The 27,360-nt window shown below is 42.4% G+C and overlaps 1 protein-coding gene across 1 annotated transcript in view; it reads left to right on the top strand.

The window, feature by feature from the left end:
• The window catches only part of LOC147169286 (melatonin receptor type 1A-A), a 45,578-nt gene extending 18,436 nt beyond the window's left edge, over positions 1–27,142 (top strand). The window contains exon 2 of the mRNA XM_086083310.1: positions 23,899–27,142. Coding sequence (XP_085939436.1) covers positions 23,899–24,785 — 887 coding nt within the window. The 3' untranslated portion in view covers positions 24,786–27,142. The remainder of the gene's footprint in view (positions 1–23,898) is intronic.
• Positions 27,143–27,360: the final 218 nt, after the last annotated feature.

Here is a 27,360-nt window from a genome sequence, read left to right on the forward strand (position 1 = left end):
AAAGAGTTGAGGTTTTTTCTGTAAGGGTTCGATCGGTTTACGTCATGTGATGTCACATATTGAAGGGGGGAGAAGAAGAATTGTTTGTAATGTTACGTCCCACGGAGCCCCGACGTGTGCTTACCGGACATTTCGCAGCGACACGCTGGCACGCAAACACAAACCATTCCTCATAAAATCCCTCCCATGAACTTTCATTGCATCGTCTCCGCCAGCTCAGAATGTTCCGTGGGATTCGTCTTGGAACGAATCAAGTTTCCTCGTCGAGGCACATGAGAGCTTGTCGACACCACAACAACAACAACAGCGTGTTTGTCTGCTTTTTTTACTGCTAGCAGTTAAATCCTACCACTAGCCAGACGAGCATTGTGATTTAAGACATCTTTTTTTTTATTTGACTTTTAATAGTAGAATAAATGTCTTGTTTATTGGTACGATCTGTCATTTTACCAAATAAATAGACACTGCTCAAAATAACCACACAATACAATTTCTGTATAAATTGCATGTGAACGCTGAACAGCTGACGGCGTGACGCTGTATTGAAAAACTGTGGAATTTGGTCAAATGTACATCGTGAGGCTCGTGAGAACAAATAAACGGCCAATAAACTTGTCACGCCAAAGATAGCGAGCCATTTTTTTGTCTTTAATATTACTGATTCATTTGTTTAAAAAAAAAACATAACACATACACTTGTGGACTGACCAATAGTGTCGATTTGTGATATTTTTTTTTTAACTCATTTGCTCCGCAAAACGTATAAAAACGTTCTATTTGAAAAATTGCCATTGTAACCAAAAACATATGTATACGTTAAAAAAATGAAATACATTTTTGCCAGAGCATGCAGCCTCTGACCTGAAGAGGTCGCTTAAGGCAATGGTAGTTTTTACAAAAAAAAAACGGCCAGCAGGTGGCAGCGTAGTATAAGAGATCAACAACGACCATGTTGCAAAAAGTTCTTTTCCGCAGTGTTTTCAACAGGTTTGGGAATAATGTTGAAACTTTGCTCCCCTTTTTTTTTTCCTGATGAAAGAAGAGACTCTAATCTTTCTTTTGGTAGGTTCCATGTTTTTATAGCAATAGAACACAGTATTCTATGGGCCTTGCAAAACCAGTCAAAATCCAGTAAAACAGCCGGGAGCGAAGGGGGTTGCTTCAGGGAAAATGACTGCGAGTGAATGAGTGAAATGGAAAATTATTGATATGCATTAAATGTATGCAAATACTGTAAACAGCACGTTAGAAATATGTTGTTGTTGTTTTTTTCACATTTGAGCAGTGCGGAGGCGCACCAATTCTCAGGAGGGACGGGGAGATTACGGCGCATTCCGGTTGGCCTGTCACATTCGTGAAAGTCATTAAAAGAGTCCTTCACGTGCCGACCCATAAACAGACTCGCCGCGATTATCGTACACAATGCTCACGCGTGGTGGCGGCATTTGGGTGGTGTCCAATTTTGCCGGCTTTTGATGTTGTGAGAAAATATTGTGCCGGCGTGATTAAAAAAAAATAATAATAATAATACAAAAAATTGTGCATATGTACTGTAGATATGATATCAGTGACAGCAGCGGGACACGGAACACAAAATGCTCTTTGCTGACGCTTCCGCCGCCGCAGTCGACCAATTAATTTTCATTTTCAAACCAGAAACGTTTGCGTTCCAACGGTGGCGTGCCGTGACTGAAGTCGGGAGCTCATAAAGCAAGTTGAGGGGAAAAAAAGATATTTGAAACTTTTGCTTTTAGTATCATGCACAATGCAACTGAACAAAAAAAAACGTAGAAAATAGCTCCAGTTAACCACTTTTGTTATAATCTAAAAGCAAAAAAAAAAAAAGAATATCTGGCCTATACCTGAGGCATCTCTAAACGTTAAAAACAAGATTTGATCAATGTCAGGAGGCGGCCATTTTGCCACTTGCCACTTGCTGTCGAGTGAAGATGACATCACAGTTGCTCAGGTAACAACCAATCACAGCTCGGCTTCAGAAAGCTGGTGAGCTGTGATTGGCTCGCCAGCTTTGTGATGTCATCTTCACTCGACAGCAAGTGGCAAAATGGCCGCCTTCTGATGTTGATAAAAATGGCTGGATTTTGCTGCTTCACTCATATTCCACTAACGCAATATTAACCAAAATACCATATTTAGACTCGTGGCGCTGCATAAACCATATTATTGTCAAGTAATCTTTGGGGGGTTGACTTAAGTAAAGGTATCAAATCAGTTTCAGTCTATTTCTTAGTATCTGTATTACCCACTTAATTGTCCAATTTCAACCTAAGCCCACTCATACTTTTTTTTTTTTTTTTAGGTTTCAATGCTCTTCCTACAAAATTCTTAATGAAGAACGTTACAATCTTGCGTCACAAATCAATGCGCACGGCATAACTGCCCCCCCCCTCCCCCCCCCCAAGCGTTTTGTCAGCTCGCCGGCGACCGTGTCAGAGTCACGACTCGTCGCGCTAACACGGGTGATAAGATCCGAACCTGGGAAGGACCGAGCCGTGACAACCGCAATTATATCCGGATTAGCCGAGTGATACAAATGCGGAATATTTCAGTTTGAAAAATATCCAGGGTTGAGTCTAGCAGACTGGAACTTTTCATGAATTCCTCGTGCTTTGTTGCATATTTTCTGACTTACCCCGAGGAATTGGGGGGGGGGGGGGGGGGTACGACAAAGGATATGAACAGCTCCCTCCTGCTGAGTGTGAACAATGTCTGGCTATGCTTCAATTTGTTGTGAAAGCAAAAAAATTACCCAACACGTTCTGAAAATGAATTCAATTAGTCTAGCATGGTGATGTCATTCTTGGTTTTCCCGTGCATATGTGACCCTAAATGAGTTCACGCTTTTGAACCTTAAGGGGGGGGGGGGGGGGGGGGGCTTTGGGATACGATTACCAAGAATTTCATTTCCTGAAGTGGTGACATGTTGCTGGAGTTGTTCGAACCTCTGCTCAATGGCAAAAGGACAGACCATGTGTAAGGAATAGGGCCCCATTGACATACCCTAACCTGATTTATCGGATAGTAAACTAACTCCGATAGCTGATAAATTGGCCAATAAAAAAATAACATAGAATCAATAAAATCGTTTTTATGTCGTGTAATGCTTACAACAATAAATATGAATGTACAATACTTTATCCTTTTGTATCTGTTTAAATTTACAACAGAGAAATTAATTGGCAAAAATCAGCTGTTTTTTTTTTTTTTTTAGACTGGGTGGGATGTTTGATGTCATTTTTGTTTGATGTTGTAATGTGTTAAAACAAAATTGCAAAAAACGACCAGCTGATTTTTGCCAATTCTGAATTTGCAAATATCGGCCAATAAAATCGCCACGTATTTTTAGTTTTAATGTATCCCTCCAGGGAAGTCCGCAGTCTCCGGACTGCAACACATTTTCATGCAGTAAACATAGTTTAGGGCATTGTTTTTGGTTTTAAAAGGAATAATTATAGTTTAGAAGCAGACAATAATGTGTCGAATCATTTTTGTGTTCTACTTAGCGAAGTTACAATTGACTTCCCCTTTAGGTAAAAGGCAATTAAGGCAGACGATTAAAATAAATAATTATTATCCCTGCCAATCATCCAGTCAGTAGTTCATGTTTTGACAATCAAAATGAAAATTTATTTTATTCTGTATTTTCTCTGGTATTCTGCTTTCCCCTTGAAATGTGTTCAAGTTAAAGGTGCATTCAAGGATCTTGTGTCTTCCGAGTGGCTCATCTTAACGATTGGTTCTCGATACCCGTCAATCAATCTGACATAACGTCGTGCGTGCGCGTTCCTAGCTACGCACTTCGAGTGTTTGTAGCATGTAGCCGGTGAGCCTCGGGACGCCGCCATGCATCGTTGTAGCTCCATCCATCTCACTGCATGCTTTGAAAATAACTGAGAGCCGCGGAAGGAAATCCGTCTATGAAGTGAAGACGGCCGAAACTGATGAAGATGAAGACGAGCTCGCGTACGCATTTTTTAACCCTCAAAATCCGAACCGGTTGTCCCCGACAGGAAAATGCGCATTGTTTTACAATCACCATAACTCCTGAACCGTTAGCGCTAGCAACGTAATTCCAATAAATTCTGAAAGCAGAAAAGCGGAGCTTTACGTTGAGAGAGAAAAAAAAACTGCTATGATGATAATAGGATTAAAAAGTGACAAACGGACGTTTGGCTTCTATTTTTCCAGAAGATCCTTGAATACACCTTTAAGCGAAGACTGTAAATTATTCACAAAATTTTTGACTCACAAAAAGTCAAGCACGGAAGTGAGCGAAGATTTAGATTGCTGTGTTTTGAGTCGTGGAAACGGGTTGTGCACTTGAAATGCCCAAACTTCAATTGAAGCTGACTAAAAGCGCCCCGAGAGCGCCACGGCGGCGTGCGAGCCCGCCGAGCATCAGTTGGCCGTCGGTGTCGCCGGATATGACATCGTTCTAGGCTAGACGCAGATTGTCTGACGTCTGTCCGCCAGCTGTTGCGCCGGCACGCGATGCACTCTTCCGACGGGCGTCACGCGACCGTTTGATCTCCTTTGATGAGCATAACGAAAGTCGTTGATGCAGCCGGTTCAAAAAAAAAAATTGATAGCTTTTCTTTTATTGAATAAAGGGATCGAGAAGCACATAAGACGCCGTCAGCCGCTCCTTCCGCCGACTTTTCAGCCTGAGCAGTTACCGCCCCTGAAATAGGAAATTAGAGAGTGCGTCCAAAGCCGACGCTCCCGCTGACAAATAATGTGAGATTAAGCCCGCGATAAGCGCAGCAATAACACGCGCCTCATCATGTTTGGGGCCTTTTACGATAATGCGACAGTATGTATGCCCTGAAAACAGAATGCAAGGCATTTAAAAAAAAATTAAAAAAAACAGCGGCATCCTAACTATAGCGTAAGACGATTATGCTGAGCTCTTTCCCAGTCAATTGGGGTCAAAAGCGGGCACGGAGTAATCATAGACACCTCCTGACCTCCATTTTACATGGGAATAAAACGACGTCGACATATAGGGCAGAATTTTTTTTGGGGCGAGGTTAATGATGTGTGGCTGTTTCGCTTATAGCTCAAAGTGAGAATTAGTGCAACCATAACCAAAATGTGTGGAAGTTTGATCTAAAAGGCGGATATGAAGAATACAGGACATCGTTGGCACATGTAGTGCACAGCAATTCTATGCTGATTTGTGAGACTTAATGTATGTTTTTGCAAAAAAAAAGAAAAGAAAAAAAAAGGCTTCATTGGGATTGGTTGGAATGTGTTTTTCTTAACTCATTCACTGCCATTGACGGCTATAGACGTCAAAAATTCATTTGAACTATTTCTACTAGTTTGACTTTTTTTTCCCACTTTTGTTAACAAGAGTATGAAAACCTAGATTTTTTTTACATTTAGAACAGATATTTAAAAAAAAAGAATTGTGAGTTAACTATTGAAGTCATACAATTAATTACAATAAAAAAATGTAATCGCCTGACGCGATTTAAAAAAATAAAATATTATTTAAAAAAATTAGGAGCGTCAGGCGATTAAAAATTTTAATCGCATGACTTCACTCACGATTAATCACAAATTTTACATCTGTTCTAAATGTACAATTAAAACAATTATAGGTTTTCAAAGTGGGGAAACATTTTTAAACTAAAATAAATAGTTAAAAAGATTTGTTGACGTCTATAGCCGTCAATGGCAGTGAATGAGTTAATAAAAGGATTTTGTATTGCTACACGTAGCCCATAGCAGCCCTTCAGCTGAGAGTGGCAATAAACAGTAAATTTAGCTCTAATTAGAGTAAATTTGACTCTATTTAATAATAGACTCCGTTTTAGAGTCATATTTACACTTGGAAGAGAGTCAAATAAAGAATTGAAAACAGAAATAATAAAAGTCACTCAAGGGTGGAGGAACAAACTCACGACCTTCAGCTTGGGAGACGACCACCTGAGCTATGCCCCTCCTCCTGTTTGCTTATATCCAAGAGGAGACCAAAAACATCGTTTACAAAGATTCCATACTAACACACAGCACAGCAGGAGCGACGTAGCTCAGGGTGTCGATCGGCTATCTCCCAAGCTGAAGGTCGTTGAGTGACTTTCTGTTTTTTTTCCCCCCCCCTCGATTCTTTATTTGACGCTCTTCCAAGTGTAAATATGACTCTAAATGGAGTCAATTTTACTCTACAAAATTTGCTGCGTACTTTCACAACCTTGCTGACCAGGTTTATTTTTTTTTTATAGTTTATAAAGTGTCATATTTGCGCCGTCGTAGGTCTGACACAGGACTAAAAGAACAGGGCGGGTTCCCCCGTGGCATACATTGCGATCGTCCTCATCATCATTTTCCCGTAAATTCCCGGTGTGCGTCATCAAACTTGATACATTTTGAAGGGGGGGCGGGGGGGGGGGGGGGGGGGTGAGAGACAGCTGGCAGTAAAAGTGCTGGATTCATGTTTGCCGATTGCGCTCGCAAATATTTCACCTACAACACACAGTGGCCAAGTTGCCAGCATCTGTCACACCAGGAAAGTGGGGCAAAACAAACAAGCACGTGCTTGGCATCAGCTGTGCAGCGGTGCGAGGGTCCCGGCCCCCACGAGCTGAACACACAAGCGCCGGGCTATTTACCCTTCTCGCGTTCACGGAGAAGCGATCTAGTGTTCTTTTTGTTTGGATATTATGACATTGCGGTCGACTATCGGTCACACAACGAAATACTCGACATAACCGCAATTGTTTGCTCTTCTCGTATTCAATAAATGCGTCCCGATTTGGCTTCAAATGCACTTTAGTTGCTTATTGGTCGCATACCGAATGAGCACTGCGTGATCTTGATCGTTTGCGCTTCTTGCATCCAAATCAGCCGCTTTTTGGAATCCACATCAATGAAAGTTACTGGATCCAGTTTTATATCCCTTATCTGAGGGCGCTAATTGAACACAGCCTCAATTGTTTTACGCTTCCGGCAATCACGTAAACCTGTCCCCCGGTTTGCCCATTAATGCCTCACCGCATATGCAGTCTTTTGTTATACGACATGGCGACAATTATGGGATGTGGTCATTAATCGGGGACGGAGCAAATACTAGAATCAACATCAACTTTTAATTTGAATTTTTTTTCTCTTCTCGCATTCAAGTAAAGTATCCCAGTCGGGCCAAAAATGTCCTGTGTGCCGTCATGTGGTGTGTGAAATGAATTTTATGGGATGTGGTTGTTCATCAGCCACATGCTAAGTACTAAATGAACACAACCGTTATTGTTTGCTCTTCCCTCGTTCACATTAACATGTCCCCCTTCGACCAATTGTATCCTCTGTCCTGCCGTACGCGCAGACTTTTACGATTCAAATTGTAATGTTAATGTCGCTCATGGTTGCTAATAAAAACCTGTGTTTTTTTTTTTTAGGCCTCTGGTCAGCTTCTATTCATTCCCAACACAATGTTTGCTAAACTTGTGGTTTTTTTTTAGGCCTCTAGTCGGCTTTTATTCATTCCTACCACTTAAAACAGGCAACATTCCATGTTGCAAAGCTCGCTTCTCGTGATGCTAATGTTGCTAATGTTCGCTAACCCTGTGGTTTTTGAAGTTGTTTTTTTATTCATTCCTGCCACTTCAATTAAAACAGGCTAAATTCCATATTATAGTTCTCACTTCTAGTAATGCTAATGCTCGCTAATGGTAACCTGTGGGGTTTTTTTTGTCCTCTGGTTGGCTTCTATTCATTCCCACTACTTAATAAAGGCTACATTTCATGTTACAAGGCTCCCTTCTAGCAATGCTAATGTTGCCAATGTTCACTAATCCTGTAGTTTTTTGAGGCCTCAGGTTGTTGTTTTTGTATCATTCCTGCCACTTCAAGTAAAACAAACTAACTCCATGTTATAGTTCTTTGTTCTAATAAAACTAATGTTGCTAATGCTCGCGGTAAACTGTGTTCTTTTTTTTTTTAGACCTCTGGTCGGCTTCTATTCATTCCCACTACTTAATAAAGGCTACATTTCATGTTACAAGGCTCCCTTCTAGCAATGCTAATGTTCACTAAACCTGTGGTTTTTGAGGCCTCAGGTTGTTGTTTTTTTATCATTCCCCCCACTTCAAGTAAAACAGGCTAAATTCCATGTTACAGTTCTCCGTTCTAATAAAGCTAATGTTGCTAATGCTCGCGGTAAACTGTGTGTGTTTTTTTCTTTTTTTAGACCTCTGGTCGGCTTCTATTTATTCCTACCACTTAATAAAGGCTAAATTCCATGTTACAGTTCTCCGTTCTAATAAAGCTAATGTTGCTAATGCTCGCGGTAAACTGTGTGTGTTTTTTTCTTTTTTTAGACCTCTGGTCGGCTTCTATTTATTCCTACCACTTAATAAAGGCTAAATTCCATGTTACAGTTCTCCGTTCTAATAAAGCTAATGTTGCTAATGCTCGCGGTAAACTGTGTGTGTTTTTTTCTTTTTTTAGACCTCTGGTCGGCTTCTATTTATTCCTACCACTTAATAAAGGCTAAATTCCATGTTACAGTTCTCCGTTCTAATAAAGCTAATGTTGCTAATGCTCGCGGTAAACTGTGTGTGTTTTTTTCTTTTTTTAGACCTCTGGTCGGCTTCTATTTATTCCTACCACTTAATAAAGGCTAAATTCCATGTTACAGTTCTCCGTTCTAATAAAGCTAATGTTGCTAATGCTCGCGGTAAACTGTGTTTTTTTTCTTTTTTTAGACCTCTGGTCGGCTTCTATTTATTCCTACCACTTAATAAAGGCTACATTTCATGTTACAGGGCTGCCTTTTAGTAATGCTAATGTTGCTAACGGACAACCAAGAGACACATAGTTTTCGAGGCCTCACAGGCTAATTTCCATATTAATAGGCTCCCTTCTACTAATGCTAATGCTGCTAACGCTTGCTAATGAAAAACCCGTGGGTTATGACGCCTCTGGTCGGCTTGTATCCATTTCCATCGCTTAAAACCGTCTACGTTTCATGTTACAGGGCTCCCTTCTGCTAATGCTAATGTTGCTAACGTTCGGTTTTCGAAGCCTCTGGTGAGTGTCTATTCATTCTCACCGCTTAAAACAGGCTGAATTCCATATTACATGGAATTCTTGCACCTTCATTTGCAACAAGCTCCTATTTAGCCAACGCGCGTTTCCCCCCCTCCCAAAAAAAAAGAGTCGTATGTTCGCTTGCGCTGCGCATTAACCTCGATAACCTTGAAGCCCGACGAGTACGCGTGTGCTCGTTCCGTAAATGAGCGCCAGTTGCTCCTCATTAGACTCTCGCCATCCTGGGACCCGAACGACATAAATGGGATGCTTCCAATCTTCTGACGGGATCAAACTGCTCGCTAATTGCAAAATGGGAGTCCAAGACAGCCGTTCATTGTGTGTGTGTGTGTGTGTGTGTGTGTGTGCATTGGGGGCCTTAGCATCTTCAACCATAAAGAATCTGAAGCCAATTCTGAAACGTGAGCTGCATGTTGTTGTTGTTGTTGTTGTTTGTTTTTTTTGTGATTATATAAGCGAGATGTCTAGGATATAACTGATTGGCTCGCTCATAAAAGGGCAAAATGTTAAACTGGCTTCATTAGTGTAGTGCTTTTCTACTCTCAATGAACTCCAAGCCGTTTAACAATGTCACGTCATTCACACGTTAATTAATGATTGTGGCGTTATGTTGCCAGCAGGGGCATCGGTGCGCCGCTCAAGGGTACGGGGTTATGCAAAGTGGCGGGAGTCGCAGAGTTAACCCCCCCCCGCCATACGATACTGGATTTGTGCCCTAATCGATTATTTTCGATCAATCGCGCGCAACGCGTTATGGTAGGCGCGCATCTTGGTTTTAAAGTCACGGTTTGGTTCACAGGGGTGCTCTTAAGCAAGGCATTAGTGCATGATATTTTGAAAATGTCTGTACAACATTGCTGTTTATGTAACTGTTGCAGAAACGCTCCCTCGGGGTTCTTATTTCCTTTTTTTTTTTTTTTTTTTTCATAAAGCAGCACAAGTTGTCACACGACCACAAAGACTTCAATTCATGGTGCCGCCAACCCCCCCCCCCCCCCCATTTCATCTATTTTCTGTACTGAGCTCTGCAATACTCAAAAGCTTTTCATTTCATTTTCCCCGTTTTTTGGGGAGGTGGATTTGGGGGTAGGCGCTTGCCTCAAACGATGCCTTAGTGACTCACTTCAGCACGGCCGTGAGTCCCCCCCCCCCCCCCCCCCGCACTATATAAGAACTTGAGCGCCTTTGTAGTTAAATGGCACAATTGCGACTTACTTAGGCCCGCCACATCCCGAGCGATGAAGTTGAAAGCCGCACACAAACCAGTGAAGGACTTTACATCGGCCAACGTACAGTTTTGAATCTCCATATACGACATATTGCATTGTATTATTTTTTTGTTTTTGTTGTTGTTGAACCACAAAAACATGGCGCGGTTGTCATATAAAAGTAGTAGGCATACAATAGAAGTGTAGCATTGAGTATATAAATATGCTTGACAGTTGGCAGTTGAGTTGTGTTTGTATATTTAAAAAAAAAAACATGACAGAAGCTACAACCGTACACTCTAAAAACAGTTGGGTCAAAGGTAACCTAATTATGGATAAAAAAATGGACCGATCCACTTTATGGGTCAATTTATTTTACTCAAAGTTGGGTCAAGTTGACCCAAGTAGAGGATCGGTCCATTTTTGACCCATAGTTGGGTTATTTTTGACCCCACTGTTTTTAGAGTGTACCATTTCGAATCGAATTGTTACTTTTAAAATCGACACATCCTTGAATCGTATCGTTTTTTTTTTTTTTCACACTCCAATTTAGAAGGTTATTTTCATTTTTTCGGTGACGTGAACATACCTCAGGATCATCTTTGAGCGACATCCTGCAACCTGGTCTTTTTTTTTTTAGACTTTTGTTCGCAAGATCGGGAAAATGCTCAAATTTGCCATGATTATTGTAATGTGTATACTTAACGTGTTGAAAATTGGGTGAGCACACGTCGTAAACAGTAAAACATGTCTAACACGTACGATTGACTGCCCTGATCGTTTTCTGAGAAGATGGAGGAATAGAAATCGCTTTTAATTCACCCCACATCTATTTATTATTATTATTATTATTATTATTTTTTTTTTAAAGAGCTCAGTATTGTTCATTTGGAAATGTCATCATCATTGCTCTTTATTTTTATTTTTTTTTATTTTTTATTTTTATTTTTTTTGTGTGTGTGGGGTGAGTATGTGTATGTGTTTTTTTCTTAACTTTTGATCACAAAGTTGATAAAACGCTCACGTTTGTCACGATGATAGGTACGTAAGGGTTTGTGATCGTAAATAGTAAACACGTCCAACATCTATGATTGTCGGCCCCGATCTAGCTTTTGCTGACTTTGATTGAAAAAGGAGGAAATGCTCAAATTTGGCCTTTTTGTATGTGCGTACCCCCCCGCTTTCATTTAATCTACTGTGTGTTTTATCAAATCGGCATTTGTTGGGTATTCCTTTGAAAAGACAGAAGTCGAGGTCAAGCGGGGTACGGTGCGCTCCTAACTGGGTCGACCCCGTAAGCCGCCCTCCCGCCAGGCTCGGGGCCCTTCAAGACGGGCCACGCCACGACCCGGCCGTCAAAAATAGCGAGTCGGTGCGCAAAAAGGCGTGAAATGTTTTCCAGTGGCGGCCGAGGACAAGCTTGAAAGTCTGTTTTCAGCAGATCATTTCTCTGCGTTGTCGTGATGTTTTATTCTGGTCTCTCCAGCGCTCTGCAGGGCCCAAAAACCAATTCATATCCCGCTTCATCACGTTTGGCAATTTTGTGTGCGGCAAACTTGTTTTTTTTTTGCCTACCAGCCCCTCACTCGTGTTATTGGACCGAGGAAGAACATACTGTAAAAATTGATTGCGTACTGGAAGAAGACACAGTGTGGTCTTTTTTTTTTCTTTTCTTTTTTTTGCCCGGCATGACAAATTTACTTTTCGATTCTTTTGTGTATACTGTCAATTAATGTTGTAACACTTGAGAGCACATTTTGAAAGTCTTGGTCTTGCCTCGGACTCGACTCCTAAAAAAATCTTGGTCTTGTCTCGGTCCCAGACTGGCCAGGGACTTTTGATTGAGACCGGTCAAGACCAGCATCTGATCTGCTTTTCTTCATTAGTGCAATGAAGCACAACACAAACCTTCAAGTCATGTTTTACTAAAACGTGGTCCTTTTCGGTGTTGGGTTTTTGAGACTGTGTTTTTGTCTGTCAAATGTATTTCAGAAAAAAATTAGCAGTCATGCTTTTTAAATGGAATTTTTTATAGTTTTGGTCTTGTCTCGGTCTTTTCTTTGTCTCTACTTCCAAAAGTCTTGGTCTTGACTGGGTCTTACTTAGACTGGCCCAGACTCAGGGTTTTTGATCCAGGCCAGTTAAGACCAGCATTGGTCTGCTATTCTTCCATTTTATTAGTGCGCTTAATAATACGGAAAAGCACTTTTGTAAAAATAATACCTTCGAGCCATGTTTTATTAAAACATGCTAACTGAATCCTTCTCTGTTTTGTGACTCGAACCTTGCCATGCTTTAAAAAAAAAAAAAAAAAATTGGTTTTCTTGACTTGAGCTCGACTTCCAAATCTTCCTTATCTTGGTCTTTGTAAGGTCTGGTCTTGGTCTCAGATACAATGGTCTTAATGGCGTTTTCATTCATTTCATTGGGGAAGGATCATTTAAGATGCGAGTTTTTTGAATTACAAGCAAAAGTCACAACCCGCATTTAAACTCATATCTCGCGGCACCAGCGTAAAGTAATTAAGAAGCAGAGAGCGAGCAAAGGATTGCGATCGCAGCCTGGCTCTTTTCTCAAGTGTGTTTCTTGGCTGCACACGTCACAAATCCCCTGAAAACAGAAATCGTCTGCCAGCAACTGAAAAGAGACGGTGACATCTCGCCGTGCCGCTTTATTAAAAATCCCCAAGGTGCGACTTGGCAATGCGTTTTCCCATTTCAAAACGTCGGGGGGTTGAACTTGGTTTGAACACTTGGGTTTTTTTTTTTTGGCATCCGTAAGTTCTCATCCCGCATGCGCGGCGTGCCGCAGGGGTGTACAGTGAGAGGAGCTCGCCCGGGTTTGACAGGTCGGAAGGTGTCGCGGGTGCCGTCGCCCGAGGCCCGCCTTCTAACAGATCTCTGAGGCGGGCGTCTTCCCCTTCCATTTACCTGCCGCCGCCTTTCAAACTGAGGCGCTGTCAAAACACACTGGAAGTCGGCTTTAAATGTTTTCCTTTGCGCGTGTGTGGATTCTGCAAGAGGAAAATCTCAGCTTTGCATCGGCAGCCAGCAAAGATTGAGGTGTTTTTCTTTGATTCCGACGACTCGCGACGTAGCACGTTCTGTCTGGATCCACTGAATGTGTGAGTTTTTTTTTTTTTTTTTTGTGTGTGTGTGTAACCGTCACGACCAAATCCTGATGATTACGCGGATAAAAATCCAATTATTTGGTAATAATAGAAGCTTCTATTCACTAAATGTGAAAAATGTGGGATCGGGTTCCAGTGGCGCAGTTTGAGCTGCATGATCGACACTAGTCTAAATTAGTCCTAAAAGGTCCTAAACCCGACCCTCCCTAACACTGACCAGGCGTAACCCTAAATCCTAACCCTGTCCCACCCTAACCAACCCTAATCCAAACCTTAATCAATTCTAATCCCAATAAGTGAGTCCTTGCCAGCGACGCCGAACCCCAACCGGCCAAAAACCACACGTCCAGTCCAGTATGCTCAGCGCCACCCTCGGAGTCCCGCTGAGGGGTCAGTTTCAAATCTTGGATTTCGACCTACCGGGCCTAAAAGGTTGGCTAGAAAATAAATCTGACCTCGGACCTCCAAGCCCCTGGCGAGGGCCCCAGGCGAGGGCCCCTGGCGAGGGCCCCATGATTGGTACCCAGGAAAGGTGCTTCATGGCCAGGTACAGAAGCTGGGAGGGATGAACTGGAATTTGGAATCTTCTAACCTCAGAATTCCAACTTTCAACAAAACTCTAAACTTTTAGACCTTTTTTTTTGGCAATTAAGGTGCACGTTCAATTCCCTACGGCGGAACCCTGACCCTAATCTGGCGAGATGAAAGTTGAACTTTCATGAACTTCATAACAACAGTCAAACAAGTTGGTGCTTGTTAGATGGTCTGGGGCTGCTGTGCGATTCCAGGATCTGGACGACTTACGCCAGAATTTTGCTGTTGAATGTTCATCCATCACCGCGGGAGCTCAAACTGAAGCAAAAATGAGTTTTTCAGCAGGACAATAATCGAATCCAGACCTTCCGAGTGACTTAAAACATCGTCATCACGATTTGTAGCAAAAACGGTTTGAAAAATTTGCTCCCGTCTAATCGTTACTGCGTGTTTGAGCCAGTCAAAGGCAAGACAAATGGCGCAGTGTACAGCTGGCGTGAGACTTGGAGGATCAGGTGGCGAGACATGAGGACTGGCTGGGAGCTGATTGGACGGCAGCCAACAAGAAAAGAAGTTGGCCAAAACCCGGGAAGCGCTGTAGATATCCTTCGGATGAAGACTGATAAAGGAGCGGCTTTGATGTGTGAAAATGTGGAGACTGCAAGCAAGGTTTACAACATTAGATTGGATTGCTTTATTTAGATTTATTTACTGCATTGATGACATGACTACTGTTAGCGAAGGTTACTGAATAGACGACGGTATGTTTTGACGGGAAATTTTCTTGTCGTAGCGAGACACTTTTCTCGTTTGAACTTTAGCCCCAGTTGCTAGCTAGCTAGCTAGCTCCCATGGTGCTGGTTTACCTTTTAGGGAGCTAGCTAGCATCAGGGGCTAAAACCAAACTGTGGCAGGGTTTTTACTTTCTGGACCTGGATTTGCCACCTCTGCTCTCAGGCACGACATAATTGGGGCAATTTACAAGTAAAGCATCAATGTCCTTATAATATATATATATATATATATATATATATATATATATATAATATAAGTCCCAGGAGAAAATATATATCTAAACTAGGTCCAGCACTCATTTTCACTCAGAAGTGCAAACCAAAATGTAGCTATATGGTCGCCCATGCTAGCACGCAATGGACTACTTTATGAGTCTCAACCAAACGAGAAAGTTTCTCGTGCTAATGAGCAAGTTTCTTCCTAGCTCTTAAAGTGCTTCACAATTAAAGTCAAGTTTTAAAAATGTAAGACGTAGTTTCCGTTTTTTGTATTTCGTTAACAAATGTTTTTTGTTTTTTTTCATTTTAGCTTTGGTTATTTCGTTTACGTTCGCCCCGTTGATGGAGCTTCTACTTTGAAATTGTAGGCAGTCTCTGCGGAAGAGTCTCGGCCAAAGTACCTGTCTGACACGCTTCCTTTCCCCGGCGAAGCAGCCGAGATGACAAAACACCACGGGTGGTGTCACGCCGGATTTCAGCCAGACCCCCACAGCTGGTGGTCTGACACAGCCTGACAGGTCCGGTCACGTCTCGCAGATGACGCCCCCCGGACAAACTTGTCCCATGTCATGTTGTCAATCTGATTCCACGCTTTGAGTGTGTCGCCAAGCGCCTGCCAAACACATTGTTGGGAAAAATAAATAAAAAAAGGACTTATGAGCTTGTTTGTAACTCAAATCACTCGTGTCTTCAATCAAACTTTCCCCAAACAAATCAAATTATTTTTTTTGCATCATGCTAGAGCTGTCAAAGTTCATCGATTAATCAACAAGTAATCGATTATCGATTATTAAAAAAAATAAAAAAATAATCGATTATCAAATTAATCGACAACTATTTTCGATAACATTTTTTCCGTACCGATCCACCCATAAATGACAGATGATTTTAAAGAAAGACCTTCATATCCCAATATTTTTTTTCCTTAAAATTGTGTGAAGTTAATAGCAACTTTGTATTCATATAATTTCTTGTTCCTGATCGTAAAACCGTCACCGCCATGAGTACCGATACCTTAAAATAAGACGTATTGGCACCGATACCGATACCTGGTATCGGTAGTCGCCCATCATAGTCAGGATGATACCACCTCTGCCTCAATTTGAACCAGAAAAAAAACATGCATTAGAAATTTAAGAAAATTAAAAAAAAAAAAATCTTCGGATCGGATCGGGACAACCTTAAAAATAATCGTTCGTTTTCAACAAACAGAAAAATCACAATATTGAGGAAAAAAATATTGCAATGACTTTTTTTTTTCTAAATAGTTCATCTGTCCTCATGATTGTAGTTTTCGCAAATCCAGGTCCATATGTAATATCAAAAGATCTCCCTCTGTCTCGCCTTTTGCGCTATTATTCCCTAACTCAGTGAGCACGAGGTCACGCTAAGCTGCACGGAGCCCCCGGGCCGGGCGCCGCAAAACATTCTCCAGTCCAGCCCAGCGTCTCCCCGGCAAGTCGCCCCCACACGAGTGATCTTCTTCCACCGCGACGTCCGCCAGGCATCCTTTTGTCCTCTTTGCTTAAGTAGGACAACATGGACGGAGCGGTCGCCGTCTGAAGGCCGGCTTTCTGCTGACTTGTCGCTCTGTCAAACTGTCGCTAATATGGCAGTGCCGGCTTCTTTTGCTGACGCCAGCAAGCCGCCGTGGCTCTTGCGTGCCATGAACATGCTGTGTGCTTTACTTCACTCTATTGCTTTTTGCAAGAAATTTACATCTTATATATAAAAAAAAAAAGATTTTTTTTTTTTTTTTTTTTTTTGATTTGAACTCAAAGTTGTGTTCTGAGTGAAGTCACACAGCCAGCTATGGACTTCTGTGTTTTATTATTAACGGCGCTTTATGTTCCGGCGTGTGTGTGCGCGGTTTGTGGCTTCTGGAAATAGATTTGATAAGGGAGGCGAGGCGAGGAAACCCGCCTTCATTCATGAAAAGACAATATCCCTCAAATCCAATAGTAACCACACAGGAACGTATTGTATGAATTGTATTTCTCGCGCAATAATAAAAGTTGTGCATGTGCAGTATCTGGCTGGGAGATATTTGGAGTGAATTGACCTCATTAAAAAAAAATAAATAAATAAATAAAAATTGTCTTTCAGACATGTGGCCAACATTTTGAGATCAACTTTTAAAATGCGGATTCTGCAAAGGCTGACATTTTTAGATGGAAAGCAATCATTTAAATCAATGGTTGGAAAATGCATGTCAATTTACAGTAGGGCTGCATCGGTGCACCATAAATATAGTTCAGGTGTCATTAAGTGAGCAAAAAAATGCAAACGAGAAAAGTACCATTCTTTGACGGAGCCCAGGAAAAGACAAGGTTTCAACAATGTAACAACGTTTGAATGAAACAAAAATGTTTTAATTGTTCTCTAAATAGTCTTAATGGTTTCTCTTGTCGCAAGGAAATTCGGAACATGTCGATGCCTTCTTCCTGTGCTGTTGACTAGACAAATGCCACTGACTATGCAAGGAAATATGGTATTTTAAAAATCACAAATAAATGCCTGCCCTCTAATAAAAATGTCTCACCTCTAATAAACTTTTCGCAGTTGCACAAACAAACAAGTCATTTGTTTACTTATATTTTTGGCTTTCCTGCAATAGCTTAAATTTCAAAAATGTTCTTTAGACATTAGGAAAATAAATGCCTCCCCCGAATAAATGGACGTTTCCCCCTTCTGAATTTGTGTGTTCTTGGCTACTACAATCCAGAGTCTGCTATCTTAGAATTGTGTTGTATAAATAAAGGCCTAGCCCTGAATATATATATCGACGGCTGCTTCATATCAAACTCATCAATAAACTCTCGTTTCAAAATGCACGTCAATTTTCGCCCTAAGCGTAAATATGCATTCAAAGCAGAAATGAGCAACCAAAGGTTGAAATCCGGCGCGAGTAGGCAACAATCGCAGCGAGTCGCGGCGGCGGAAAAACAGCACGACTCCCGGCGTAACGATGTTATGATGCGGCGCAGTCCAGCGGAAGGAGGCGGCTCAGCGGCGTTCGAAACAACATCCCCGCAGAGACGCGCCAAGGTGGCCGTCTCATACGCTTTTCTCGACACGCCAAAGTCAGCCAAGTGTGAACTTTCTCCTCGGCTCTACAGCCGAGCCGCTGGCTCCGTGCGGACCGGGTCTTAAATGGAATGAAAGCGGCCCGGATAAAGCAAAGGGGATGGCTCGCGCTTAGTTCGCAGCTAATGTCCAATTAGGCTCTTGGCTGGCGTTTGTCTCCTTGGGGGAGGTCATAATGAGACCGGGGGGCCACAGAGCAGCTGACCAAGGTAAATAAAACTCGGATAAAATAGCTCTCGGATTCCAGAGGCGCGAGCGTTCCAACAATGCCCGCCGTGTCCTTGGCAAGTTCCAAAACTGGGATTTGGGACACGAGTTGGGTTTCTAGCCACCCATTTTTATTTGAATTTTCAAGTCATGCGAAAATAAAACTGAATGGAAACGCTAGAAACTCGAAAAAGGGCCTAAAATTCGCAAAAAGGTTTTTACGCTTAGAAGGGCAACTATTGGAGAAAAGGAAAATGCGAATTTTGCCGATGGAAACGGGTTTTGCAAATAACCACTGGCAAGACTGGATACACGGCGCACGTTTTGACCGGATATTACGTCACACGTTCGTTTGTCGTCCCAAAGCAAAGTCGGACGATAAAGTAAGGTATGTTTGGGGGGGGGGGGGGGGGGGGGGCGAAACAGAAATATTTTTGGAATTAATTAAAGAAGCGAATATTAATGCTATTTTATTTCTTCCTTCTTCTTTTAAATTACAGGTGGATCACATATTTTTGGTGTATAGCGCCACCTACAGCGGCGGAGTCCCATTTCAATATTCGCAAAAGAAGAACCGATGGAAACGGGCATAAGTCGCATATCCGTTTTGCCCATTTTCAGTAAATTTGCTTAAAAACTTGAAACAATTGGATGGAAACCCGACTATTGGGAAGTTGTGGAACATGGATTTGGCGGGTTTCGGGGGTTATTGTTCAGTTTGAAAGAACTTTTAAAAGAAAGGTCTACAGTCATAAAAGTTTTCAAGATTATGATCCACGTCTTTGTCCCTAGAAAGTCCCCAGACTGGCATATTAGACACCAGGAAGTAACTGAACATGGTTTTGACAGGTTTTGGGAGATGATTCCGTTTTTCACCAATGAAATGAAGGTTGTGGAAATATACTAGAAAGTTTTACTCGGACATTTTGCAGTGTGAGCTTTCCAACAACATCAACTGTGTCCTTTTGTCATTGTGGTGCGCCTGAGCTGGGATTTGAGGGATCAGCAAATAGCCAAACACAGATTTGACAGGCTTCTGGGGATCTTTCCTTAAAAAAAATAAAAATACAACTACATTTGACATTATTTGTGGTGTGAGCTTTATATCGATACCAATTATGTCATTCTATGATGTAAGGAAGTACCTGAAGGTTCTTGGGGACCAGGTAGTTTAGGTTTTGGGATTGTTTCATGTCTTTTGAAATATTGAATAGAAGGTTGTATATAGTAACACATTTTACCGGGACATTTTTTTAGCATGACCTGTCACTGGATGGCATTTTCAACTGGAAGCAACCCCCTTCGCTCCCGACTGTTTTACTGGATTTTGACCGATTTTGCAAGGCCCACAGAATATTGTTTTCTATTGCTATAAAAACATGGAACCTACACAAAGAAACATTAGAGTCTCGTCTTTCATCAGAAAAAAAAAAGTATATTTCTATCTGTTTCTGTTTTGCAGAAAATAGCTTATCTGTTTGGAACTGTGGATAAATTAGCTTTTTTCAACATGGCCCTGGTTGATCGCTTTTGCTCTGCTGCCACCTGCTTTTTGTAATAACTACCATTTCTTCAACCGTTCTCTGCAGTTGAGATGCTGCATCAAAGATGCTCTAGCATAAAAAAAACGTATAAATAAATCTTTAAGATATTTGAAATAGAACGTATTTATACGTCTTTGGGAGCAAATGAGTTCATGTTCCTTTTTCTTTTGTAAAGTTCTTAAATGGCATATCGATATCAAGTAAAACCAAGTTTTACCAGGATATTTTGCAGTTTACAACAATACCAGCCATTCTAGTCTCTATTCTAAACCCAAATTTGTTGTCTCCGAAAATGCGACTTAAATATCATCTTAAATTCCCTCGGAAATTTATTGGCAACCTGACGGAAATTTCCTGCAAACTTTCAACCCCTTTGCCACCTTAGCTACATAAATGAGATGAAGTGATTTTTCTCATTGGCGCGGATATTTGTGGGAGACGGTCGAGCCATGTCGGAGACCGTCGGCTCGTCTGGCGGGAATGCCCTGCAAGTGACAGCAGCAGCAGTATGACTCAGTAAATCCAAGGGAGAAAACAAAAAAAATCTTTTGAAAGGCCACCGCATCACTGCCCATAGTTGTTTCACATTCTGCTTGACTAACACCACCCCCCCCCCCAAAAAAAAAATCGAATTTAGATGTTTCACACGTGCGTGTATATGAATAGGCAGACCAGATCATGTGAATGAACAGACTGATGATGTCATTATTTGTAGAGTGATTAGACACATTGACGTTTACTTTGCGATTTTTTTTTTCCTCCTCCTCTCAGTATTGCAATTAAGATTTAATATGCAATCATTTTTTCAAGGTCCTCCCAGTCAAGCAAAAAAAATTAATTTGTATAAAAAAATAAGCAGATCAAAGTTTTGGTCTTATTAGGCCGTCAATGAAAATGAAAGACGGATGAGATGACGATGACAAAAGCGTCCGACCCATCAGCTAAAAGCGCGAGCCGTATCCTCGTGTATCCTTGCCAAGGTCAAGGCCGCTGCCCAACCGCAACAATCGAGTGTAGCGCTTCGACGCCAGCACTGCCTCGGAGAAGACCAGTCGTGAAGCAGATAGAGATCTCAGCTATTAGCGTGTCACCACAGATTAGCTGCAGGCTCGCTGATAGACGGATGGACGGTCAGTGTGAGTCGCTTCCAGCGCTGACGCTGTCGCTGTCAAAGCGTCAGCAGCTGCACTTGAAACGTTCTTCTGCACGTGACCAAAAAGCCAGATTGCTTTATTGAGTGTGCGTGAATGGATGGGCTAATGTTAACATGCATTTATGTGAATGGACAGACTTGCTAACAATGAGGTCACTGATGTGATGTTTCACCTTGCGTATGTGAGTCCAGACCAAAGTTATTATAGTTATTGGAAGCTAAAAAAAAAAAAAAAAAACTACAACTAAAATTGGAGAAAAAAAAATAGTTTCATTACCGAAATAATGTTTTTAAAAAATGCTTTCAACTCTTCTATTTAAACTGGTTTAAAAGTCCCAAAGACGTATTTATACGTTTTTTAAAATGTTTTTATTTTTATGCTATGGCATACAGAAGGCTTTGACGCAGCCTCTCAACTGCAGAGAACGGTTAAAGAAATTGTAGTTATTACAAAAAAAACGGCCAGCAGGTGGCAGCAGAGTATGAGATCAACCAGGGCCATGTTGCAAACAAGCTGATTTCCCCACAGTTCTAAGCAGATTTGTGAATAATGATGAAACTTAGCTATATTATAATGCTAATTGCTGCAAAACGGAAACGGATAGAAATATACTTTTTTTTTCCTGATGAAAGAAGAGACTCTAATCTTTCTTTTGGTAGGTTCCATGTTTTTATAGCAATATAACACAAGATTCTGTGGGCCTTGCAAAATCGGTCAAAATCCAGTAAAACAGGAGGCTTGTGTCAGTGAAAATGGCTGGGCGTGAATGAGAAGAAAAAAAAGAAAGAAAACTTTGCTATAGTGAAAATGTCCTTCGTACTTCATTACACAATACATAGAGAAACACTCCATACATTAATCATAAAACTTAAATTAATTTTAAAAACTTAACTAAAATGAAGCACTTCCAAAAAAATGAAAACAAACAAACTTGCTTATAGGGGCAGTCAATCCCCAATTTATTTATTTATTTATTTTTTTACAATGTGTTATATGTGACCTCACGAGTGTAAACATGACATTCTGATTAATATTACATTTGTGGAATACGAGTTAAGCAGCAAAATCCAGCCATTTTTATCCATCTCAGGGGGCGGCCATTTTGCCACTTGCCGTCGACTGAAGATGACATCGCTGTTGCTCAGGGCTCAGGCAACGACCAATCACAGCTCACGTTTTCAGAAGCTGAGCTGTGATTGGTTGTTATCTTCAGTCGACAGCATGTGGCAAAATGGCCGCCCCCTCAGATTTAGATTCTGCTGCTTAACAAATGTAATGTTAATCGGAATGTCATGTTTAGACTAGTGAGGTCACATATAACATATTATTGTCAAGACATTTTTTTAAAGTTGACTTCCACTTTAAATCGAGCTGAATAAAAAAAAAAAAAAAAAATACCAGATACTAGATACTCACGTGCCATTCAAGTATGACTGACATCTCCACGTGTAGGAGAGAAGGCAGTTCCGGTTTGTCACTTCTGATATGACGCACAAAGGAAATTGCCTGCACGCGTCGCAAGCGACAGCGCCGATACATACGTATGCGATCTGACACCTGAAGAGGTCTCATCATCTGTGACGGCGACCTGTCACAAAGCAGAAACGTGGAAGCCGGATTTGTCATCGGGCCTGGCCAGTGATATTTTGTGTTTTTTTTACGGCAACAGGTCTAATTGTCTGGACAGTTTGCAACAAAGAAGGCTTTGTGGTGACCCGATTAGCGCCGGTCGCTATCACGTTAGCACATCATGTTACAAATAGGAGCTCTGTTCTTCAGTTGTTCTTTAAAACTGTTGAATGAATCTCAAAAGGGGAATTCTACCCAAAAAACATATCTTTTACATGTTGAAACATTAAAAAACTAATGATTGTCCTAACCGTGATTTCAATTATTACCAAATTAATCGTGATTAATATTTTCTTCATAATCGAGCAGCCCTACAACACATACACAAACACTCAATATATTATTAAACTAAAATTAATAAAAACTTAACTAAAATGAAGCACTTCAAGAGCAAACAAACTTGTTCTAAAAACTACTTAAAGGGAAAGTTGCCCCCCCCCCCCCAATTTTTTTATATTTTTTTATTGACAATAATATGTTCTATGCAGCCCCACTAGTCTAAATTCGATATTCTGGTTAATATTAAGTTAGTGAAATATGAGTTAAGCAGCAAAATCCAGCCTTTTTGATCAATACCAGAAGGCGGCCATTTTGCCACTTGCTGTTGCGTGAAAATGACATCACAGTTGCTCAAGTCTCAGGTAACAACCAATCACAGCTCAGCTTCAGAAAACAAACAATTGATGCTATCCCCTGAGATGCATAAAAACTGCTGGATTTGTCTTCATAACTCGTATTCACAAATGTGAAATTAGTCAGAATGAGGTCACGTACGACATATTATTGTCAAGAAATGTTTAAGGTTGACTTCCCCCTTTAAGAAAAATGGATGCAGGCTAAATACTGGAAGTAGCAAAATGACTCTTAAACCGTTTAAGCAAGACTTGAAAAAACATTAAAAATGAAAGAAACAAAGATTTGTTAGTGAAATTACTAAAATACCTTACTGAGAAACTGGCCTGGATTTAAAAACAATTTAACATATGTTGGTAGTTTGCATAACATCAACATGCTGCTTCACCATGTTTGCTTTGAACTCTGGACTCCACTAATTGACTGTAGTCTGTCGACCTCCAGGGAGCTAGCGTTAAGCCTTTACGACTGGAGTCAAATTTTCTAGTCTCTCAGTTGTGGTCCGAACCCGAGCTGCAGCGTATTTGGTGCTCTTTTGAGGGAGGCCAGTCAGAAGACCGTCACGAGAATCAAGTCTACTGGAGATAAAACTGGAGACATCCAAAAAAACAGCTGAAAGATAGATGTGTCTCTTTTGCAGGCAACGGGGTTGACCTTTTCTTTTTTTTTTCTTGTAATGGGGTACAGGCAACATCTTCGTGGTGAGCCTGGCGGTGGCCGACCTGGTGGTCGCCATCTACCCGTACCCGCTGGTGCTGGCCTCCATCTTCCACAACGGCTGGAACCTGGGCTACGCGCACTGCCAGATCAGCGGCTTCCTGACGGGCGTCAGCGTCATCGGCTCCATCTTCAACATCACCGGCATCGCCCTCAACCGCTACTGCTACATCTGCCACAGCCTCAAGTACGACAAGCTGTACAGCGACAAGAACTCGCTGTGCTACGTGCTGCTCATCTGGGCCCTCACGGTGGTGGCCATCGTGCCCAACCTGTTCGTGGGCTCGCTGCGCTACGACCCGCGCGTCTACTCGTGCACCTTCGAGCAGTCGGCCAGCTCGGCGTACACCATCGCCGTGGTCTTCTTCCACTTCATCCTGCCCATCATGATCGTCACCTATTGCTACCTGCGCATTTGGATCCTGGTGATCCAGGTGCGGCGGCGGGTGAAGCCCGACAACCGGCCCAAGCTGACGCCTCACGACGTGCGCAACTTCGTCACCATGTTCGTGGTCTTCGTGCTCTTCGCCGTGTGCTGGGCGCCCCTCAACCTCATCGGCTTGGCGGTGGCCATCCGGCCCGAGGTGGCGCTGCCGCTGGTGCCCGAGTGGCTGTTTGTGGCCAGCTACTTCATGGCCTACTTCAACAGCTGCCTTAACGCCATCGTGTACGGCGTGCTCAACCAGAACTTCCGCCGCGAGTACAAGCGCATCGTGGTGTCGCTTTGCACCGCCAGACTCTTCTTCCAGGACAGCTCCAACGACCAGGCCGGCGGCGGCGGCGGCGGCGACAGGATCAAGAGCAAGCCCTCGCCGCTCATTACGAACAATAACCGCGTCAAGGTGGACTCGGTATGAAAAGGAAAAAAAAATGGACATGGGAAAGAAAAAAACAACCAAATATGAAATAATGGAAAAGCCTCAAGTGACTGCGACACGGTGCTAATCTGACCTCCACAATCAGGGGTGCATATTATTATCTTATTATTATCTGACACTTTGCTTTGGAGCTGGACAACCGCTGGACCTGATCTTCTGGTGTTCCACCGAGTGGTCTGCAAGCAAAACCTGGGGTCTGGAAGCAAATCCTAGAAGTCGGCTAGTAACTTCTGGTGGTCCACTTTGGAGCTGGATGATGGCTGGTAGTCCACTAGGAACTCCTTGTAATGGAGAAGCTCCTGGTAGACCACTAGCAACTAGAAAGTCTTGGTAGTTTGCAGCATCTATTGGTTTGCCAGTAGTCTGCTAGCAACGGTTGGTGGCCTGCTAGCAAGTTCTAGACGTCCGCTAGAAGCTTCTGGTGGTCTGCTATGGAGCTGAATGAGGGCTGGTAGTCCACTAGGAACTCCTGGTAATGGAGAAGCTCCTGGTAGACCACGAGCAACTAGAAAGTCTTGGTAGTTTGCAGCATCTACTGGTTTGCCATTAGTCTGCTAGCAACGGTTGGTGGCCTGCTAGCAACTTCGAGACGTCCGCTAGAAACTTCTGGTGGTCTGCTATGGAGCTGAATGAGGGCTGGTAGTCCACTAGGAACTCCTGGTAATGGAGAAGCTCCTGGTAGACCACTAGCAACTAGAAAGTCTTGGTAGTTTGCAGCATCTATTGGTTTGCCAGTAGTCTGCTAGCAACGGTTGGTGGCCTGCTAGCAACTTCGAGACGTCCGCTAGAAGCTTCTGGTGGTCTGCTATGGAGCTGAATGAGGGCTGGTAGTCCACTAGAAACTCCTGGTAATGTAGAAGCTTCTGGTAGCCTGCTAGCAACTTCTAGTTGTTGACTAGAAACTCCTGGTAGCCTGCCACACGCTCCTATTGATCTGCTAGCAGCTTCTAGTTGTCTTTTAGTAACTTCTGGTATTGTGCCAACTCCTGAGGATCCTGAACAACTCCTGGGGTCTGGGAGCAACTCTTAAAAGTCAGCTAGTAACTCCTGGTGGTCCGCTTTGGAGCTGGATATTGGCTGGTATTCCACTATAAACTCCTGGTCATGTAGAAGCTCCTGGTGGTCTGCAAACAACTTCTAGAAACTCTTGGTAGTCCACTAGCAGCATCTATTGATTTGCTAGTAGTCTGCTAGCAACTTTTAGAAGTCCTCAAGTAACGTCTGGTGGTCTCCTAACCGCTTCGATTTGTGGCAACTCCTGGGGATCCCGAACAACTCCTGGTGTCTGGAAGCAACTCCTAGAAGTCAGCTAGTAACTCCTGGTGGTCCACATTGGAGCTGGATGATGGCTGGTAGTCCACTATAAATTCCTGGTAAGGTAGAAACTCCTGGTGATCCACTAGCAGCTCCTATTGGTCTGCTAGCAATAACTGGTGCCCTGAGAGTAACTTCAACTCTAGAAAGTTGTGGTGTTGTAACAACTCCCGGTGGTCGTCGAAGATCAAATACTAGAAATCTCTAGAAACTTCTCGCAGATCACTAGCATCTCTTGGCCGCCCACTAGAAACTCCCAGTGGTCGATTGGCAAGCAACTCCTAGAGGTCTGTTAGTAGTGTGCATCTGGGGATTTCTCTGGTGATCACTTAGTATCTTCTAGTTGTCTACTAGGAACTCGGGGTGTTGAAGCAGCTCCTGGTGGTCCACTAGCAACTTCTTAGCATTGTCAAAACGAGTCCTCTCAGTGGCCTACCTGCAACTACTAGAGGTCAGCTCGTACTTTGCATGGACGTCCAGACGGTCCACGATCAAGCCCCAAGTGGTCCACTAGCAGTTTCTAGAAGTTCGCTAGCAGATCACGACCGACTTCTGACAGTCCGCTTCTGGTGGTAAAACAGGGTTAATATCTTCTTGTGATCTTCTTTAACGGGCACTTTTTTGCTTTGTAGCTGTAGTCCAGTCAACATATGTCCAAGCTTTTGTTTACACTGATGGGTATCATCATATTTATTTTCTATGTAGCTATATTAGTAAAACAAATATATATAAATATATATATATATATATATATATCAGGTTCCACCCAAGCCACGCCAAGACAAAATATTGAATAATAAGCTCATTTGTGACAGTGTAACACTTAATGAAGTGCTGTCTTACTTATTCTTATTATATCCTGCAATACTACCCCCCCCCCCCACACACACACACACACCCCCACCCCTTCATGATGTGGAATATATATTTTAGTAACCAGGCCATCCTGTGATCTCATTATACTGTATGCATGGATATCAGGAATTGTTCATAATATGCAAAATAAAACGAGATACATTTCACGGCGCCGTGTCACTCTTTGTTGTGCGGCTTCACTCGGAGGCAGTTTCATGCTCGTGTCCTAAAATGTGCAACATTACAAATTTCACGCACACATTAGCAGATGCAGGAAAATGACAATTCCATGCACGGATCCCATGTGCTAAATAAGACGACACCAAACGTAGACAATTTCACGCAGAGATCCAGGAATGTGGGGATCCGCCCCAAAACAGACTCG

Source organism: Leptonotus elevatus, chromosome 8 (assembly GCF_054856555.1).
Source record: "Leptonotus elevatus isolate MCC_2025b chromosome 8, RoL_Lele_1.0, whole genome shotgun sequence".
Taxonomy (NCBI): domain Eukaryota; kingdom Metazoa; phylum Chordata; class Actinopteri; order Syngnathiformes; family Syngnathidae; genus Leptonotus; species Leptonotus elevatus.